The sequence below is a fragment of the Corella eumyota genome, chromosome 7, assembly GCF_963082875.1.
Source record: "Corella eumyota chromosome 7, kaCorEumy4.1, whole genome shotgun sequence".
NCBI lineage: Eukaryota > Metazoa > Chordata > Ascidiacea > Phlebobranchia > Corellidae > Corella > Corella eumyota.
Window position 1 is genome coordinate 11,294,285 of NC_137496.1, and position 19,869 is coordinate 11,314,153.

The 19,869-nt window shown below is 28.5% G+C and overlaps 3 protein-coding genes and 1 long non-coding RNA gene across 4 annotated transcripts; all 4 read left to right on the forward strand.

The window, feature by feature from the left end:
- Window positions 1-704: 704 nt before the first annotated feature.
- LOC145759582 (uncharacterized) lies at window positions 705-3,679 on the forward strand. Its single transcript, XR_014286533.1, has 6 exons — window positions 705-774; window positions 1,575-1,744; window positions 1,855-1,986; window positions 2,464-2,520; window positions 2,839-2,969; window positions 3,567-3,679. It is a non-coding gene; the product is annotated as an uncharacterized LOC145759582 (long non-coding RNA).
- LOC145760351 (uncharacterized) lies at window positions 3,461-10,953 on the forward strand. Its single transcript, XM_082574216.1, has 20 exons — window positions 3,461-3,472; window positions 3,567-3,686; window positions 3,895-3,975; window positions 4,625-4,744; window positions 4,954-5,034; window positions 5,770-5,841; window positions 6,146-6,319; window positions 6,655-6,687; window positions 6,896-7,000; window positions 7,390-8,178; window positions 8,332-8,490; window positions 8,613-8,729; window positions 8,825-8,876; window positions 9,017-9,162; window positions 9,332-9,457; window positions 9,758-9,855; window positions 9,917-10,099; window positions 10,180-10,409; window positions 10,525-10,611; window positions 10,757-10,953. Exons 1-20 carry the CDS (start codon window positions 3,461-3,463, stop codon window positions 10,882-10,884), a joined length of 2,913 nt encoding a protein of 970 aa, XP_082430342.1. The 3' UTR covers window positions 10,885-10,953.
- A 4,001-nt stretch (window positions 10,954-14,954) lies between these two features.
- On the forward strand, window positions 14,955-15,830 carry LOC145760352 (uncharacterized). Its single transcript, XM_082574217.1, has one exon. It carries the CDS (start codon window positions 14,955-14,957, stop codon window positions 15,828-15,830), a length of 876 nt encoding a protein of 291 aa, XP_082430343.1.
- A 1,140-nt stretch (window positions 15,831-16,970) lies between these two features.
- Window positions 16,971-19,803, forward strand: LOC145760353 (uncharacterized). Its single transcript, XM_082574219.1, has 9 exons — window positions 16,971-17,009; window positions 17,084-17,135; window positions 17,277-17,422; window positions 17,626-17,751; window positions 18,030-18,127; window positions 18,203-18,385; window positions 18,456-18,685; window positions 19,165-19,260; window positions 19,572-19,803. The coding sequence occupies exons 1-9, from the start codon at window positions 16,971-16,973 to the stop codon at window positions 19,697-19,699; spliced, it is 1,098 nt and encodes a 365-aa protein (XP_082430345.1). The 3' UTR covers window positions 19,700-19,803.
- The last annotated feature ends 66 nt before the right edge of the window (window positions 19,804-19,869 follow it).

Genomic DNA, 19,869 nt, shown 5'->3' on the forward strand with positions numbered 1-19,869 from the left:
TTAGTCAGGCGTCGCTATTATTAAACTATTGCAATACCTGTATTTGGCCAAAACAACTGGTAGCAACCCATTAATGCGATACTTCGTACCTAAATTAATTGTAAATGTTATCGTAGGTTAACCGTCGGCATAGTGCAATGATCGAAATACTTTGCTTTACTACAGCCCCTACAGGTGCCTATGCGCTTCCACGTTGTAGCATCTAAGTCAATATAAATGATGTGAATTCTTGAGTCAAAGCTCATTGACAAATTATTTATCGAACATTAGATAATAAAAAATTGTTAAGATTTTTTATTTGTTACGTTAATTATATTAAGTTAATTAAAATCTAAGTTCAATATTATTATTTATTTCTATAAAAAACAGAGGTTATAAATTCTGTCACAAATCGGTTACTGGAGACACGCCAAAACAAATAGTTGTAAAACTTCATAAACAGAAACTTAGTGATGTCAGAATTGAAAGTTAAATATTAATTAATCGTTGTGACGTTAAAGAATAATAGTTTTTGTTCGCTTAAATAAGTGTATTATTATGTAAGAATCATCGAATAATCGTAGTAGTTCGACAAACGCAACGCCTACGATTGATCTGATAATTGTTTTTTAATTATATTAATTTTAACAATATTTGACTTTTTATCTTTATAAGTTGATCTAGGAAACAGGAGTTTGGTTGTTAGAAAATTTAACTCAAAATATCTTTGATTTTAAGCAAGAAAAACTTTGAAGTATATCAGTCGATGAACGAATAATTTCTTAAATCATGGATGTAAGTTTTTGCTACATAAAAATTTGATATTAATTCAATTTAAAATAGTGACATCAATACGAACAATACTAAAATAGGGGATTTGGGACCAAATGTAAACATTAACAAAAATTGGCAGAATGAGGGACGCAACGAAATTATTTTGTATGGGATAAATTCTATATTTACCTAAAAAGCTAAGGGATGATGTGGGATTTACTATAAAGGTTGAGCAATCATGCAAAATCGATTATAAGACACAAGGAAAGATTAGGGAAAAAATTCCACCCATTTCTGCATTAAGCGATTTTTTTTCTATTTTATTACTACCCCGTAATACAAAGGTCGTTTACACTTAGCTAGGCTCAGCGCAATTGCTGTAGCGATGTTGATATAGACATTTTTTGGGGATAACACGCAGAAAGTCGACATTATCTGGGCAGCATTCTTGCAGTTGAGCGAGTTTTTGAGTTTAGATTTGCGTAACTGCTAAACTTAGAGTGTTGTTATGGTAACGAGTGAAGCGGAAAAGTTTGAATAGTTAGTTATAAGTTCGTTAAACATAAAAATCCAATTTTCGTTTTTTTAAACAAAATTACCGTCACGCAGTTATACACACATACAAAATGGATAGTACTAAGACGCAGTATGCAGGATAATGCTGAAAGCTGACATTAAACTGTAAAATAAGTGACATTTAGTTGGTCCGTATGTATTGTTACTAAAAATACGCAGATTGATAACGGGGTTAAATTTTTATAAATTTTAAAAGTCAATCCTGCTTTATTTCCTCTGCATTTACCATTTTCCATATCTCTCAGCAATGTACAAACATGGTGGAGTGGTCAGAACACTTCTTACACTACATGAGGTTTTAAGTTTGTTCCTCTCTGTCTCTATGCTGTAGCACTCTTAAGTAAGGTGCTATTAACGGTGTGAACCTTGCAGTTTAGTTATCTGACAACTCGAAGTCGACCTTCACACCATTGAGGTATATATAAAAAAAAGAATTATAGTGAGGCGTTACGTAAAAGTTAACAACAATTGCAAAAAGAAACAGAATTTTTAAACATTGTCTGCATTAATATTTGCACTTTACAGTCGATCCCGCATCCCTTTTGGCATTGAAAGTTAATACTGTATTTCTCCACATCAAGCAGCAAAGTATCAAAATTGTGTCCCACATTCAACAATTTTTTATCAAAGTTTACAACACCTTAGTCAACTATGGATGTAAGTGCATATATGTTATATTTAATATATATACTTTTTTAACTTAAATTAAAAGTTGATAAAATTTTAAAGGTTTTTTATGCCATTATCATAGTGGTGGCCAATATTAAATAAATTGGGTCTAATAATGTAACGCAAAAAAACTATTGCATAGGCTATTCTTTTTTGTAATTGAACACTTCCTATACTACATAAGGTCCTGTGTTCAATTCCCACTGCTCTCATGCTGAAGTGTCCTTGAGTAAGGCGTTGTAACTGGTATAAACTCCTGCTAAGCAAAGCAAGCACTTAATCAGTAGCGTAGTTTTTGGGTAATTATATTCTATATTGTTCCAAACTGCCAAAGTCAACTCGAGACCGGGTCAGGGTAACTGATGTTACTCTATGTTTAAATCGCGCATTTAACCTTTCCACATCGAGGATGAGATATATACAAAAAATAAAATAAACTTATAGTTTTGTTATTTTATTAAACAGATTTCTTCACATTCTCTTTCTGATTTGTCCAAAAATTCAAGTGAAAGTGAAGATGAGGTAAGGACACAAACTGAAATGTTTTGATTGCTTAAAATAATTTTTTTTTTTTTAAGTGTTGTGTTAATTATAACAATATTTGACACTATTAGGAAAAATTTAGTTTTAAAAAGTTGAAAATATTATTAAACTTCTTGTTTTTAATGAAATGTTTTTAAAATTATCAGTTCTCATAATTATTTTTTAATGTGGCATATATGTTTATATATTTTTTAATATTTGATTTTTTTATATTTAAGGTGCTGTAACAAGTGCAATAGTATGTTTTTGTTGTATATTAGACTCTGTTAAAAATTAAATTTTTTATTATGTTTAAAGAACATCGTGAAACCACCAAATGAAAAAGGTTTTTTTCAACGAATTTGGGAGTTTTTTAAACCGAAAGCAGAATCTTCTTCCATGCAAACAACACGTCGATCAAATGTAAGCTCTTAAGAACTACACTCTTGGTAACTATCATGTTTATCTTATTAAAGATCATGTTAATTAAAATTGAAAATTGGGATAAAACTAAATCTTTAACATGAAAAAAGAAAAACTTAAAAAGTTAATCCAATTTGGAATAACTTTTCTGTTAGATTTTCTCATTATAACAATAAATTATTAAACTCCCAATAGCAACAAACCACCCTTCTACTTGTTTTAATAACCTTATTGTTGGATTGTAATTTAAACTACTGTCAATAATGTAACACTATTTATTTTTAAATTAAATAATCTTTAAAAGTTTTTGCAAAATGTTATCTAAACCTATTTTTCTTTGACATGTTATTTTTCTTTGACATAAGTCAAAATTAAGTATGAGACGCAAGGGATAAATAAAATCATCATTTCTACATTCAGCGATTTTTTGTTAACAATTACATATGGCTTCAATATTTACCGCACCTCTAACTTTCCACATTTCATATTTTAGTACATCCCTGTAATACAAGCTCGCATGAGTTACTGTGTAAATATACATTATGCAATAACAACAGCTTATTTCAAATAATTTTAATTAACAAAGTGTGTTAAAATGTTAATCAAATTTTATGATTTTGCAGGACTTGGACGAAAATGTTCCAGTTACTTTAAAGGGTAAAATTTTGGATGAAGCTGGAACAACTGAACCGATAAAGCGAAAAGGGAAATTTAGTCACAAAACATTTGAACCTAGAGCTTATGTATGTTTTATGTTAATTGCAAAATAAATTTATTAAAGAAAGACAGCATGGTGTAATAGTTTTAAAACTAGGCTCTTTTATGGCACTATAAACAATACAAACTTTGTATGAAGAATTACCATTTACACTTAATGTACAAATAAAATAATATAAATCAAGTTGAAAATTATTTTAAAAATGTTATATTCTGTTTTTTTATGGTGTATAGGAATTAAAGACAATAAAAAAGTTGGATGAAACTAAAACAACTGAACCCACAAAGTGGGAGAAAGAATTTGATATATCTTCCGTAAGTTTAGATAAAACTTTTAAGACAAAGTTAATAAACAAAAAAAACATATTTCTTTGCAATCTTCTAAAATATTAATTTATGTGAACAACACCACTCCAAAAATGTAAATAATTAAAATTTTTTGTCTGTCATTATTTATTACTTTCAAACAGCTTGACAGTTTGATCTGTTTTTAAAAAAGTTTTTTTTTAATTGAATTTAAATAACGAGACACCAATATTAACAATACTAAAATAGGGGATGGGGACCAAATGTAAACATTAACAAAAATTTGCGGAATGCGGAACAGAATGAAATTATTTTGTATGGGATAAATTTGGTATTTACCTAAAGAGCTAAGGGATGATGTAGGATTCACTATAAAGGTTGAGCAATCATGTAAAATCGATTATAAGACGCAAGGGAAGATTAGGGAAAAAAAATTCCACCCATTTCTGCATTAAGCGATTTTTTGATAACCTTTACAAATGGCCTCGATCTTTACCGCACCTCTAACTTCCCACATCTCGTAGTTTACTACTACCTGTAGTACAAGCTCGCATGAGTTTTTGTGTAAATATACATCATGCAATAACAACTGTTTACTTTAAATAATTTTAATTAACAAAGTATATTAAAATGTTAATCAAATTTTATGATTTTGCAGGACTTGGACGAAAATGTTTCAGTTACTTTAAAGGAGAAGATTTTGGATGAAGCTGGAACAACTGAACCTATGGAACAAAGAAAGGAATTTAGTCACAAAACATTTGAACCTGAAGCTTATGTGAGTTTTATGTTAATTGCAGAATAAAATTATTAAAGAATGACGGCATGGTGTAGGAGTTGGAAAACTCGGCTCTTTTATGGCACTATAAACATTACAAACTTTTGTATGAAGAATTACCATTTACACTTAATGTACAAATAAAATAATATAAATCAATTTAAAATTTATTTTAAAAATGTTATATTCTGTTTTTTTATGGTGTATAGGACTTAAAGACTATAAAAAAGTTGGATGAAAATAAAACAACTGAACCCGCAAAGTGGGAGAAAGAATTTGATAAAACTTCCGTAAGTTTAGATAAAACTTTTAAGACAAAGTTAATAAACAAAAAAAACATATTTCTTTGCAATCTTCTAAAATATTAATTTATGTTAACAACACCAATCCAAAAGATGTAGATAATTAAAAATTTTTGTCTGGCATTATTTATTACTTTTAAACAGCTTGACAGTTTGATCTGTTTTTAAAAAAGTTTAAACCGTATAGAGCAGGGGTCAGCAACTTTTTCGCATTGCGAAACGATTTAAAACTGAATATTTTTTTGCGGAACAGACTTTAAAAAATCCAAATGTTCACCAATAAAAATGTATCAAGTTTAAAGCATTTAATTCCTATATCAAATCGATGATTAACATTTTTTAATGTTTTAAAGACAAAATAAGCTTACAAATCGCAAACTAATCACCTTTCTGTTGTAAAGCATTTTAACTCGAAAAAGTATGTGGCTCGATAACGTACGGCTGACAAACTGGCACTGGGCCTGGGCCTGGTGGTTGTGACCACTAGTATAATGTATATACTAAGTTTTTTGCATTTAATTATTGCAATAACATGTGGTTCAAAATTATTTGTTTAATTTTAATTAATAAAAAATAATTCTATATATATTTCTTAAATTTATACAAATGACTTTGTTTATAAATCTATTTTTAAGCTAGCTTGAACTAATAAAAAAAAATTTAAAGGTTTTACTATAATGAAAGCTTTTATACAAACATATATAATTAATATTTATAATTTAGATCATGCCCATCACTTTCCTTGATGATACCCATTCTCCTATAAAAATAAATTCAAGTGGATGGGGATTTCATGTAAGAACTACAACATAACTTAGTTTTCCTGTTTTTATAATTAAAAAATTCATAAATCAAGTTTTTTTGTTATAGTAAATTAAAAATTTAAAGCAAACTTAAAAAATTAATCCAAATTGGAATAACTTTTGTGTTAGATTTTATATTTATATCAATAAATTATTAAACTCCCAATAACAACAAACCACCCTTCTACTTGTTTTAATAATTAAATTCAAGTTGGTTATTAAATAAAAATTAAATTTGTTAAAAGTATTAAACTAATTATTACAAAATATATTACTAACATGTTATACTTTTATAGATTGAAGTTAAAAGAAATGTTTATCCAAAAGATGTTGTTGAACTTGTTGACAAATTACAAAGTTCAACCAAACCAGTGAAGTTAGATGTTTATTATGCAAGGTTTAAGGATGATAGTTTAACAATGTTTACTCACCAAGTTCTTCCAATAATAAAAGAAAAATCAAACATAATGGTAAACAAATAATTCTTTGTTATTTGTAGCATAGAAAGTAAATAGTAAAATTCTGTTATTTAAATGTGTTTTAGGAAATTTATTAATGTAAATAGAGTTTTGTATTTTAAGTATTTGTTTAAATATAAATAAATTCGTTAAAATATTTAAAAATGAAAAAACTGATATTTATTGTAACTCTCTGTTTTAAATAAATTATTAAATATTAGGTTCATTCCATTGACCTTTGGTTCAACAAACTCTCACTTGATGACATCACAATACTGTGTAATTGTTTGCACAAAATTAAAATGTTATGGCTTTATGGTTGTGATGTTGATTCTGAAGGATGAGAGTTACTGAGAGTTGCAAGAAATAAGAATGCAAAGGTTAGTAAACATATTAACAAACTTAATGCAAAATAATTCAATTTTACAAAAACCTAATTTATTTTGAATTTACTATTAGCTTTAAATAACTATTTTTGTGCTAAATTTCATTTAATTTATTAAACGTATGCTGATAAAACTTATTTTGGAATGACATGTAACTTATAACATAAAAGATCCTTATTATTAAAGTGCTAATTTTTTTTAGAAAACTAAAATAGAAGGTGTTTATGGTTTACCTAAAGATTATTTAAACCTACAAGAACCATCTGATCAACTAACTACAGATATAGTCAAGTCAACATTTACTCAGGTAATATAAAATTTTTCTAAACTTCTATGTAGAGAGAGAGCATGGAACAATAATTTACCAGTTTACCATACCAGTTTATTTACAACTTTTATTTTTATACCACTTTACATTTATTATATTAAATATTTGAAATGTAATAGGATTTAACCCTAGATTTTAACAAAAAGAACAAAAAGCTAAGTAACTTACATCATTGGTAATAAAAAATACAGTGTGCAACATAATGTCATGATATTAATATTAACAATAACAACACAGCAGATAATAAATTATCCAAAGATGCCTTACTTACTTTTTATAATTCAATTTAACTTTTTTGTCAAAATTTAAGTAGAAATTCAATTTTATGTGTTAAAACTGCAGAAATAAAATCTGATTATTTTATTCAGGCAAATAAAGCTGATGATCCTTCTGTAACCACAACAATGACAAGTAAAATGTTGACATTTACCCAAGACTGCTTTAAATCTGGGCAGACCAGCAGTGAAGAGTTGACCAAGTTGACTAAACTAGCCTACAACGGAATAATGGAAAAAGAAATTGTATTTGAAAACTTTGGACCTGAAAAAGTTGATCACTGGAGAAGATTTGAAGAATTTGAAAATGCTAAAACTAGACAAAACCTATTTAAAGGGGTACAACACATGAAATATTCAAATTTAGATTGGCAAGACTTTTTCTGTGCAGTTTACATGATTCAACCTCTTTCTCTGGATGAGTTTGAATCCACATTTACCTGGTTAATGGAAGATTTAGGAATAAAAACTTTCAAGTTTAATGTGTGCAAATTTCTTTATGGTTTGTGTAATGAACAAAACTCAAAGAAGGTAAAGAAGATGTTGGATCTAGAAACTGATTTAGCACCAAAGAGAAATATTTTGTTGAACTCCCTTAGTTATTATTTAAAACATAGGTATATACGAAATCTTGTTTCTTTCTATAAATTAACAAAAGAATATGGAAGAGAACTTGCAGATTGGGTTATTAAACATTTACCTTTAAAAGTTCGTATCGGTGGTGATCTTTATCCCAATGATGTTACAAGTCTCGTTGAAATCCTTCAACTTTCAATTACACCATTGGAGTTAGATGTACGTAATCTAACTTTTAAGGATGGCAGTTTAACAATGTTTTCTCACCAAGTTCTTCCGATAATAAAAGAAAAATCAAACATAAAGGTAAACAAATACTTTTTTGTTCTTGTACAATTTTTGTTTTAAATTAGTTAAGATATTTAAAAATTAGTTTTAAACAATCCTTTATTTTATAGATTTAGTTTTTTTTAGTAAGTACTTGTAATGAAACAATTTTACAAATTTACTAAATATTAGGTTAGTTTTATGAACCTAAGTTACAAAAAACTCTCACTTGATGACATTACAAATCTATGTAGTTGTTTGCACAAAATTAAAAGTTTGAATCTTTATGGTTGTGTTGTTGATTTTAAAGGACGAGAATTACTGAGAGTTGCAAGAAATAAGAATGCAAAGGTTTGTAAATAGGTTTTGTATTTTGTAGCTTAATTTTATGATTTTTAGGTTTTTGATACAATTTGGCATTTTTAAATAATGTTATGAGAAATGTGATATGTGTTGTATAATATTTAATGCAGCTAAATTTACCAACAACTAAAATATTTGGAGTTTCTGGTTTGCCAGAAAAATATTCCATCGCACAAGATCAATCTGATCAATCATTAACCAAACCAGTAACACTAAAAACTAGCCAGGTAATTAAAAAACTAGGTGATTTTTATGTGTACAATTATTGACTAACCCATTAAAAAATTCAAATATGATTTAAATGTTTTTTTGTTGTTTAAAGGCTGAAGATTTAACTGCATCAGGAATTGAAGTTATATATGAGGATAAATCTGGTAAGTTTGCCATAATACTTTATTTAATTTTTATCTTTAGTTTTATTGATTTAATCAGTTTAGTTAATTTGGGTTTTTATTGATTGTTTACAGTTTTTTTTTGATAAACTAAGATTAAAATAGATCATATTGTTATTAAGACACTACAAGTCAAATAGTTGGTGTAAAAGGAGGTAGAGTTGAAGTATCAGGATGTTACATTGATATTCCTGAAGGTGCACTTGATGAGGATGTTCAAATTACTGTCCATGTTGTTTGTTGTAATGATATTACTTTTCCCACCAAGGTAATTGCCTTAACAAATTATTTTTTTAATTTAATTTTTATTTATTTTTTTATATTAACAATAATTTTACATATTTTGTACCTATGTTTGTTTTAAAGTAAAAGCAAAACAATTTCATTATTATTGATTGATTACCAATAACTCATGTACAGTACTAATTTTTTATTAGGAAAACCCAACATATTTGTTGACTCCTCAATTTGAATGCTTGCCACATGGATTAAAGTTTAAGGTTCCAGTTACAATATCTCTTTCCACCCCATTTTACTCAACAACTGGAACCTGTTTTGTTATGGTAATTAATTCGTTTGGAAATTTGTTTTAAGAATGCTGAACAAAACTTAAATGATACAGAACTTTAAAGTAAAATCTTGTCAAATATTTATGAGCAACTTGCTTTAAGTAAAAACCATTTTAAAACAGTTTTGATTTTTTGGCTATTATGCTCTGTTTCTATTAGCATTTGGCAAAAAAGGAACAAATTAGTTTTACTAAATTTAAATTTTTCTGTCTACTAACTTTTTAAATAAAAGTGAAATGCACAACAAACAAAAGGTAAGGACTACAAAATTATATTTCTTTGCAATTTGTTTAGCCTCAAGTAAGTCAAGACAGAGAAGTTTGGCAAGATCTTGCTGAAGTTATATTAAGAGATTCTCGAACAATTCAGTTTCAAGTTGATCATTTATCTTGGTAAATATTAAATATCTTATTCTGTTATTAATTTCCACCTAATTTTTTTTTTAAATTAAAGGTTTCAAGTCATAACAACTTGGATATTTGGAATAAATCAATATCTTAGTAATCCAGAAAAACGACAAATATTTGATTGTTACCATGAACCACCAAATTGTAATTTAACTTTGTTTGTTATGGACACAGAAGGTCGCTTTAAGTCAAATGAAAAAAGAGTTTTTATTATAGATGTTCCAATAAGGTAATCTTATTTATAATTCAATTTAACATAGTTTTACAGCATTTTATACTAATTTATTAAATTTTGCATAAAAATCTCAGACAAAAAGACAAAGTGTTGTTCCAAATTCTTGATCAAAATTCGGAACTTTTTTCAAAGAAATACAACAGCACAGTAAATAAATCTGATCTTATCACATTTAATTCCAAACCGGGATTTGAAAATACAAATCTTTCAGGAAAAGTATTTACTTACTCAGTCAAAAATCTTACGACGGAAGAAATTGAAGATGGTCAATTTCAATTTCCTATAATTTCCATACAACCATCAGGTTTGTCATTAAATCAAGGCTTTTGCTGAAATTAAATATTACAGGTGTTATAGTATAACTTAACAACAAAGCAAATTGTATTTTGGTTTGTTTTAACCTTTTTGTAAATATTTAGAGAGTCATCAAAGTGCAGTACAGCAGCAAATATACAACTTTCATGGAGACAATGCGAAAGTATCTTCAGAAATAGCTGGGACATCAGGTTATCCAATATATGTTAAAAAAATTATGTTTTGGTCTACTTTTTTTGTATATTTTTATCTTTGTATTGTTGTTTTTAATTTTGGTTAAACAATTGTGTAGAATGTGATGCAGTTTATTAATTAACTTTAAATTTATATTTAAAGGCCACAAAATTGTGGGAAACAAGATTGTAGATTCGAACATGTTAGCTGACAAGGTTCAACAACTTAACATAAACCCGGGTTCCAATGTACCAGCAAGTGATGTTAAAGAAATGTTAAGCGAAAAATAATAATTTATAATTTTATTTTTAAACAGTTTTTTTAATTTTTTACCCGCTTGTTATTAAATTAGTTCTTCATATTTTAACCAACAATTTCACTGTTTTTTTTAAATTTTTATATATTTTTTATATATTTATTTTATTTAATTATGCAATGTTAAAGTAACTGTTATTATGAATTGCTAGTAATTTTTAAAGAGTGGTATGCAGTAAATTAATGATTTTAGCAGTAATTGTCTAAATGTAATGCTTAAAATACTGTTGGCTAACTAACGCAAGGTTTATATAATATCACTTGACCATGTTTTTAAACATCTAATTTGTTATTAAATTAATGTTTTAAAGTACTTGCACTTTTAGTGTTCATTTTTTTTAATTTTGATTTTTTCATTGTAGTAGTTAAACAAATAGTTAAACAAAAAAATATGTAAATAGATATATATGTACATATGCTGTAAACAGTAGAATGCCACGAAAACACGAAACTTTGCAAGTACATATTGAAACAAAAAGCGATACAAAATTGTAATTCTTTAAATTTTATTTGCATTATATACCCTAAAAATCTTTTCAAACGTATTTCACAAAAAAAAACAAAGTTTAAAGTCTAGACGACAAAGCAAGCGTCGATGCAACTCTTAATTAAGGCGTCGTTTTAATTAGTGCACATTCCTTGCGTCAGAAATTTGGTAAAACACGTGGAAGGATTTTAGAAATATTTTTAGTTTGGCTACTTTTATATGAAGTAAAGTAGTTTAGTATGGGTTTATTTTGGGCACAAAATAAAACTTAGTTTATTAATTAATAAATATAATTCCTTATTACGTTTGATTTAAAGTTAAAAATAATCTTATATGGGTAGTTTATTACAGCAAAAAAATACATTACCCATGGCAGTTTTACTTTCATTTAAAAATGCTTATGCGTCATTTGAAACTCGTCATCGCTGTGTGGTCGATTGTGATTGGTTCTCACATTTATCGGGTGAATGAATTATAAAGGTTAAAGTTGGAGGGAAGGAATTTTAGTTAAAAGGACATTTAGTTTGACTTTGTAAATGTAAAAGTCGGCTGTTTTTTTTATATTAGAATTTCAGCTGCCACGTGGTTGTAGTAATTAAAAAATGATGTTTATTTTTTTGCAGAAGTAACTTATTGTTAATATTTATTTAACTTGAAGATTGGTGCTTCGACAAAGTGGATTTCAACAAATCGGGTTAAGTATATTGATTTTGTATTGTTATAATATTAATTTTATAAAAACTTGTATAAAGTTTATATGGTGTTGTTGATCTGAATAAGCAACGTGTTAGGGGTAGGATCGCGCGCGTGTCGACACACTCGTTATTTTAATGTCTGCTAGGCTAATTGCGTTTAACAGTCCGCATATTCAGTGTGTAACACCATTTTAAAAGTGTTTAATTTAATATAAAGTTTTTAATTAGACATGGATAACTGCCCCTAGCTTTCTGTTTAAGAATTCAGATAAAGATCTTGCAAAACACGAAGGTCTGGTAGATGACGTCCCGAAAAGTCGATGGGGTTGCAAAAATGGATTACGTCACGATATGGATGACGTCACGAAGAATGGAAAAAAAGAAACCTGACGTCATTTGAAGAAACAACAAGTTCAGCGAGCAACATAAAAAGGGAAGATACCGCTTTAATTGTTTTTTATGTATCTTTAATTATAATGGTAAATTTTATTTAAATCTAATTAAGAATTGTCTGGTTGAATAGCAAGTAATTATTTTGTTGAATAGCGACTCACGATTTGCAAATTTTTCAGTTTCTTTATCATAAGAAATAGAAGAATGAAAGATGACGTCACAAGAAATGGAAGGAAGGTAACGTCATAGATAATTTTTAAGATTGTTTATTATATACTTAATAAATGTAAATATAATAAGATTTTGAGATGTAACTAAAAGTCTTGTTGTTACAGGAGCAGGGAGGAAGGGCGATTCTACGGTGATTTGATGAGGAAATGAAGAATTGGATGTGGCCCTAAGGTAGTTGTTAATTTAGGTATTGATGAGCTGTGAGGAAAAGACCAAGAAAGGTGATTCCTTTAACATACAGGTGAGATACTTGTTTTTTAAAAAATATTATTTAAAAAAATAATAATGATACATTTATTTATACCTTTTGCTTGTACATTTTAATTTTTTGTATTTTTTTCTTTTTTAATTAGGCCTACAATATAGCCCTTAAGGCAATGGCCCCACTTGTTAAGTTTAAGATATTGTTGACTTGGGATATTATACTCAAATGACCTAATACTAGGATCAGCCTAGTCAGATTAAACAAGTCGTCGGTCTTGCGTTAACTTTAAATTCGCTGCGCGTGTTGCAACACATCGCTTCGTTCGCTTTAGTTTTTACGTCAGTTTGCGTCTTTTAGTTTTTACGTCAGTTTGCGTCTTTTAGTTATTACGTCAGTTTGCGTCGCTTAGTTGTTACGTCATTTTGCATCTTTTAGTTACCACGTCAGATTAAGTTACTAATAATTGCGTCACTTTTAGGGAATTTCCCTATATTGTTACTAGCTGCCAGGTGTTGTTACATACCATATTTGTGCAGCCGCTAGTGGGCGCACTGGGATACAGAAGCAGGGTAGCATGGCTTACCAAATTGATTTGTTAGCTAATAGTTAGTTGGTTATTAATATTTAATTGACCACAATAGAGGTAACCCATGATTAATTACTAAGCTATTAGATATTAATTGTGTATTTTTATTTTTATTAACGGATTAGTTTATATTTTGTTTGGTTTGTTAGTTAAACATTATTTTTTAGATATTTGTTGAAATACGCTTGTTAAAATTAATTCTGTTAGCTTTGTTATTTGAATATTTAATTTTTGTAATAATTATGGAGGTTTATTTTGGTGTAAACTAATAATAATTAGTTTGTTAAATAAAGTTGGTTTGTTTAAATATATTACTCCATAAAACTTGATAATTTATTTCCTTAACATAATTGCTCTAATTAAAATAAAAGTTTAGTGTACATGCAATTTGTATAAATAACTTTTAATTAATTTTTTATTTTAATGTATATATAATTGCTTAGCTAAAGAACATGTTTAATTTTTTCTTTTTTTTTGAGATTTTTTGGATTCTTTCTGTGAAGCAATCAACGATGTTGTTATCCGATGATTTCACTATCCGATGACGTCACTTCTTTGTGACGTAATTACATAATGAAGTCATTATCCAATGACTTTTATGTTTCAATATTGCAAAACCAATATTGTTGCCCACGTAAATGTTGTTGTTTTATTCTCAACAACAAAAACACACTTGGTAGTCAACTTTAAACTACCATCATAACTTCATCTTAAATGTTATTCCGCCATGCGTGGCGCGTTTTTTTCTATCTTGGTGTTTAAAATATGCACAGCCTTATAAAGGTGCCGCACAATCTTTTCTATTTTCACCATTTGACTCTTTTAATAGTTGTGTGTGAATATTCGTTATTGTATGTTTATCGTTATTTTTCATTTTTTATGTTGTACTTATTGCAAAACTAGTAATAAATATTTTTATTCATTTACATATTTGTTCAATAGTATGAAGCGTCCTACTGAACAGTAGGTTGTTTATTATATTTGTCCATTGTATGTGACAAACGTTATTTTAAAAGGCCGAGTTGGTACTGGTTATATTAAATGTAATTTTTAAATTTTTGGAATATCAACTGTTTTATTTAAACATTTTGAACATTTTTTTATGTTTTACATAGAAATGTTTAATGTAAGTTTAATAAAAAGTGTTTACTAAAGTATTTACTTAAAAGGGGTTTTCCCATTTTGTTATAAAACTTTTACGTAACAATTATGTAGTAAAGTGTTGCATTGTTTAGTGACACAAGCCGTGATAACTACGTCATAATTGATAATTACTGTAGATCTCGTAGGATTATATAAAAAAAACTTTGTAGAATTATTTTTGGCAAGCAGGGGTGTTTGTTAAGTTTATTCGAAATATTTATTTCTGATTATTTCTAGGTTATCTACATAATCCATCTGCGCTTTTTTAACACAAGTTTTAGTTGTTTTAACAGCTTAAATGTAAAATGAAAGTTGCTGCTAATTATTTGTCACAATGTGAAAGAAATTACTTGTGTAACCTAGCAACTAAAGAGAATATTGCAGCTTCATTATGTGGAATGATCACATTTCCAGCTGTGATTGGAATATTTCAACATTTAGTATGGAAAAATTTTAATTTATCGGCGCATGCACCATTTGCTGGTTTACGTGGCATGTTAACGGTGACATGTAGTGCCATGGCATCTAGTTCTGCCACGGTTACTGCTCATGATATTTTTATTGGACTTTATCCAAGAACCTCGCTAACTCAAAATGAGCTTGTATCAGGAACAATTTTATCGCTTGTTCAGTTTATTATTTTAGCTGGAACTTTCAAAGTCACTCTTCCAAGCCACATTCTACATCCTGGGGCCTTCTCTGGCCAGGGAATTCCCCTTCATACCCCAGTGAGCAAGGTGAGTAACTCACAGAAACTGAAGATACAAGCCATGGGCCACAAAGCTGGGTGTCACACTTGCGGCAAATCATTCACTCCTTTTCACATTTTAAAGCGGAAAATTGTGATCAAATTTTTTCCATCTAAAAGTAAACCGATGCCGTTCTATTTTGCCGATCATTCTCCACCTCAAGCTCTTGTCTCGTTCTACTCAAAAAAAGACAAAGCTTTAAAGGGGAAAATCTACCCACAATGTCAATCTTGTTCAACGTTCCAATCCTCAGTTGTTCGAAAAGCTTTAAGCTCTAAACAACCGATCAAATTTTGGCCGGATCGGTCGGGGATTGTAACTCATGCTTTAAGGTTTAAATTATGGAAAATTTGGCTGCCTTGGCCAATTTTAATTAACTCAAATATTATTCCTGAGTATTTGGATTTATTGTACAATTACTTGGTGCCATGATTGTGAAATTAAGTCATTAAAAAATTGTAATTAATTTAATAATTTTACATACGGTATTCCAAAATTCTACACTGTAGTTTTTTACTGCTTTATGCAATTTATTAAAAGTCTTAATTAGTGGTTTTATTTACTCAATGATATATTTTTTTATGCAATTTAATATTTTCAAAATATTGCTATCTTCAAATTTGCACTTTTTAAACTTTGTAAACTTTATTTTTAAACATAATTGTGCACCCATTTATACTTCAGATTGTTTTGCAATGTTTTTATTAATCATGAATTTTATTTATTTTTATATCACAGTGCTATAGATAAGAAATAAAATTTATTTTCACAGGTACCATAAGTTGTTAAAATAGGATGTTACATAAATATGTCGCGCACTGAAATGAAGGATGGATGCATTGACACTGTTGGAAAAAATAACACAAAACAAAGAAAATTAAAACACTGAAAATCAAGGGTATGTTAACAGGTATATATTGGCAATTAAATTGTATAAAAATTCAAGTTATTTTATATAAAAATGGGTATAAGTACTTTAGTATGTTAAATAAAAATAAAAACACTGTTGAACGAAAATCTACACAGAATCTGGTCTTCTTGAATCAAGTTGTTGGTCTTCTGTCTCGACAAAACTTGGTTGTCCATAAATAATCTCGGTCATTCTCGGGTCGGTGTTAACGAAAATCTTTGTAACACCGGGGGGAGCAAGAGCGAAACATGAACGGGATTCGACGGATGCCCCATATTTCGCTGCAAGGTCGAATTATTCGTAATCCTGGACCGTACATCGGACCCCTGCAGCAATCACAGATGTTGTAACTAAAAAGGTGAATTTAGTTTGTTATTCAATTTAAATTATGTCCTATTATTTTTTTTGGGGCTTTTACAAAAATGTGTTTTGCAATGTACTAAAATAACATGGCACACTTGTTTTTATTACACATAATGTAGAAAGGTGAACTTTACAGCCTAAACTCAAAGTAGAACAAGTTTGTACTGTCTTTATGGCGTTATTTAACGTTATAATGTCCAGTCCATTAACCACCAAATTTTTGATAACTGAATCCTACCCATGTACACTATGTAATGTTTAAAAGTTTGCTTATTCAAAAGATAGTTGCATAACCTAACATGATCACTTACTTGGTTATTAGTTGTGAGATAGCTTCAGTTAGTTGTGCGTAGTTTTCAGGTTTTCCAATAATTCAAATATGATTCAAATGTTTTTTTTTTATTGTTTAAAGGCTAAAGATTTAACTGCATCAGGAATTGAAGTTATATATGGGGATAAATCTGGTAAGTTTGCCATAATACTTTATTTAATTTTTATCTTTAGTTTTATTGATTTAATCAGTTTTGTTAATTTGGGTTTTTATTGAACGTTTACAGTTTTTTTTTTGATAAACTAGGATAAAAATATATCATATTGTTTGTAAGACACTGTAAGCAAGGTGATTGATGTAAAAGGAGGCAGAGTTGAAGTATCAGGATGTTACATTAATATTCCTGAAGGTGCACTTACTGAGGATGTTCAAATTACTGTCCATGTTGTTTGTTGTAATGATGTTGTTCCCCCCACCAAGGTATTTGCTTTTACAAATTTGTTAAACAAATTTGCATGCTAAAAATTTTATTTATTTTTATTATTGGTTAAGTAAAGAATTTGTTTAAAATGACAATATTTTTACGTATTTATTTGTACCTATATTTTTTAAAACAAAAAACAAAAATGTAAATTGGTTATCAATTATTAATAACTAATGTACAGTACTAATTTTTTATTAAGGAAAACCCAACATATTTGTTGACTCCTCAATTTGAATGCTTGCCACATGGATTAAAGTTTAAGGTTCCAGTTACAATATCTCTTTCCACCCCATTTTACTCAACAACTGGAACCTGTTTTGTTATAGTAATTTATTTAGTTGTGTAATTTGTTTTAAGAATGCTACGCTACAGATCTTTAAGTGAAATCTTGTTAAATATTTATAAGCAACTTGCTTTAAGCAAAAAACATGTAAATATTTTTTTTTATTATTTATTAATTGGACTCTGTTTTTATCAGCAGTTTGTCAACAAGGGAACAATTTACTAAATTTAATTTTTTTTGTCTATTAACTTTGCAAATAACAGTGAAATGCACAACAAAAGTAAGAACTACAAAATTATATTTCTTTGCGATTTGTTTAGCCTCAAGTAAGTCAAGACAGAGAAGTTTGGAGAGATCTTGCTGATGTTATTTTGGAAGATTCTCGAACAATTCAGTTTCAAGTTGATCATTTAACTTGGTAACTATTAAAAATATGTTATTCAACAAAACTATATATGTTATACATTTTTATTTAAACGCTTTACAATTTAAGGTTTAGGGTCATAACAACTTGGATATTTGGAATAAATCAATATCTCAGTAATCCAGAAAAAACTCAAGTATTCGATTGTTACCTTGAACCACCAAATTCAAATCTAACTTTATATATTATGGACACAGAAGATCGACTCAAATCAAATGGAAATCGGGTGTTTATTGTGATAGTTTCAATAAGGTTGGTGTTATTATTCATGAATTCCATATAAGTTTAAAGTTCTCTTCTTAAATCAGCCTTAATTTTTTAGACAAAAAGACGAAATGTTGTTACAAATTCTTGACCAAGATTTAGAACTTTTTTCAAAGAAGTACAACAGCACAGTTAATAAATCTGATCTTATCACATTTAATTCCAAACTGGGAATTGAAAACAAAAACCTATCAGGGAAAATATTTACTTACTCAGTCAAAAATTTTACGACGGAAAAAATTGAAAATGGTCAATTTGAATATCCCATAATTTCCATACAACAACCAGGTTTGATTAAATCAAGGCTTTTGCTAAAGTTAAAAATTACAGATTTTTTAGCAGTGTTTCTTAACCTTTTTAGCCCACAAACTATTTTCAAGTTGGTCTAAATATACGCGGAATTAAGCCATAGATATAAAAATAAGGTAGTTTAGTAGCCTTCTACCGAAAATAGATAGCATTTTTTATTTCTAAATAAGCTTTAAACACAAGCACTGTATTTTACAAAATAATGGACTTAAATACAGTGTGTATTAAGCGAATTCTACTGTATTTCGCGTTTTTTTTTGTAATACAGTATCACTGACTACTTTTAATGGCTGAATATTAATTCCCTAAGCAATTATGCTCGCAGACTTATCCAGGCCCTTTTGTGGACCCAAATGAGTCTGCGAACTCAAGGTTGAGAAACTCTGTTTTATAGTATATCTTATCAACGAATAAAAACATGTATTTTGGTTTAATTTAACCTTTTTGTAAATATTTAGAGAGTCAGCAAAGTACAGTACAACAGCAGTACAGTACAACATACAACATTCATGGAGACAATGCAAATGTTAGCTCAGAAACGGCTGGAACATCAGGTAAACCAACATTTTTATTTGATATGTATTTAAAATGGGTTTTTAACAACCTCAACATAGAAAAAACATTAGTTTTTCTGCCTTGAGTTAACTTTAGTAGTAGGGAATATTATAGATTATAATTGCCCAATAATTAAGCTGCTGATTAAGTATTGACTCCTGGGAGTTTATACCGTTTATAGCACCTTGCTTATAAGTGCTACATGATAAGAGCAGTGGAAGCACATCTAAAACCTCGTGTAGTAAAGCCAAGTGTTTTGACAGACTGTGCAGTAGTGGTTTATTACTTACTATGTTACTATTTTATTAAGGCCACAAAATTGTGGGAAACAAGATTGAAGGTTCAAACATGTTAGCTGACAAGGTTCAACAACTTAACATAAACCCGGGTTCCAATGTACCAGCAAGTGATGTTAAAGAAATGTTAAGCGAAAACTAAAAAATCAAAATTTTTATTTTAAGGTGCCTTTTTAATTATTTTTTCTTAATTTTCTTAATGGAAATTGACTCGCATTTGATTAAAAATGATATTATTATACTTCATTCAACTTAAACACCCTTATTTTTGCCTTACAATTGTCCCTATTTTTATCTATTATCTTTTATACC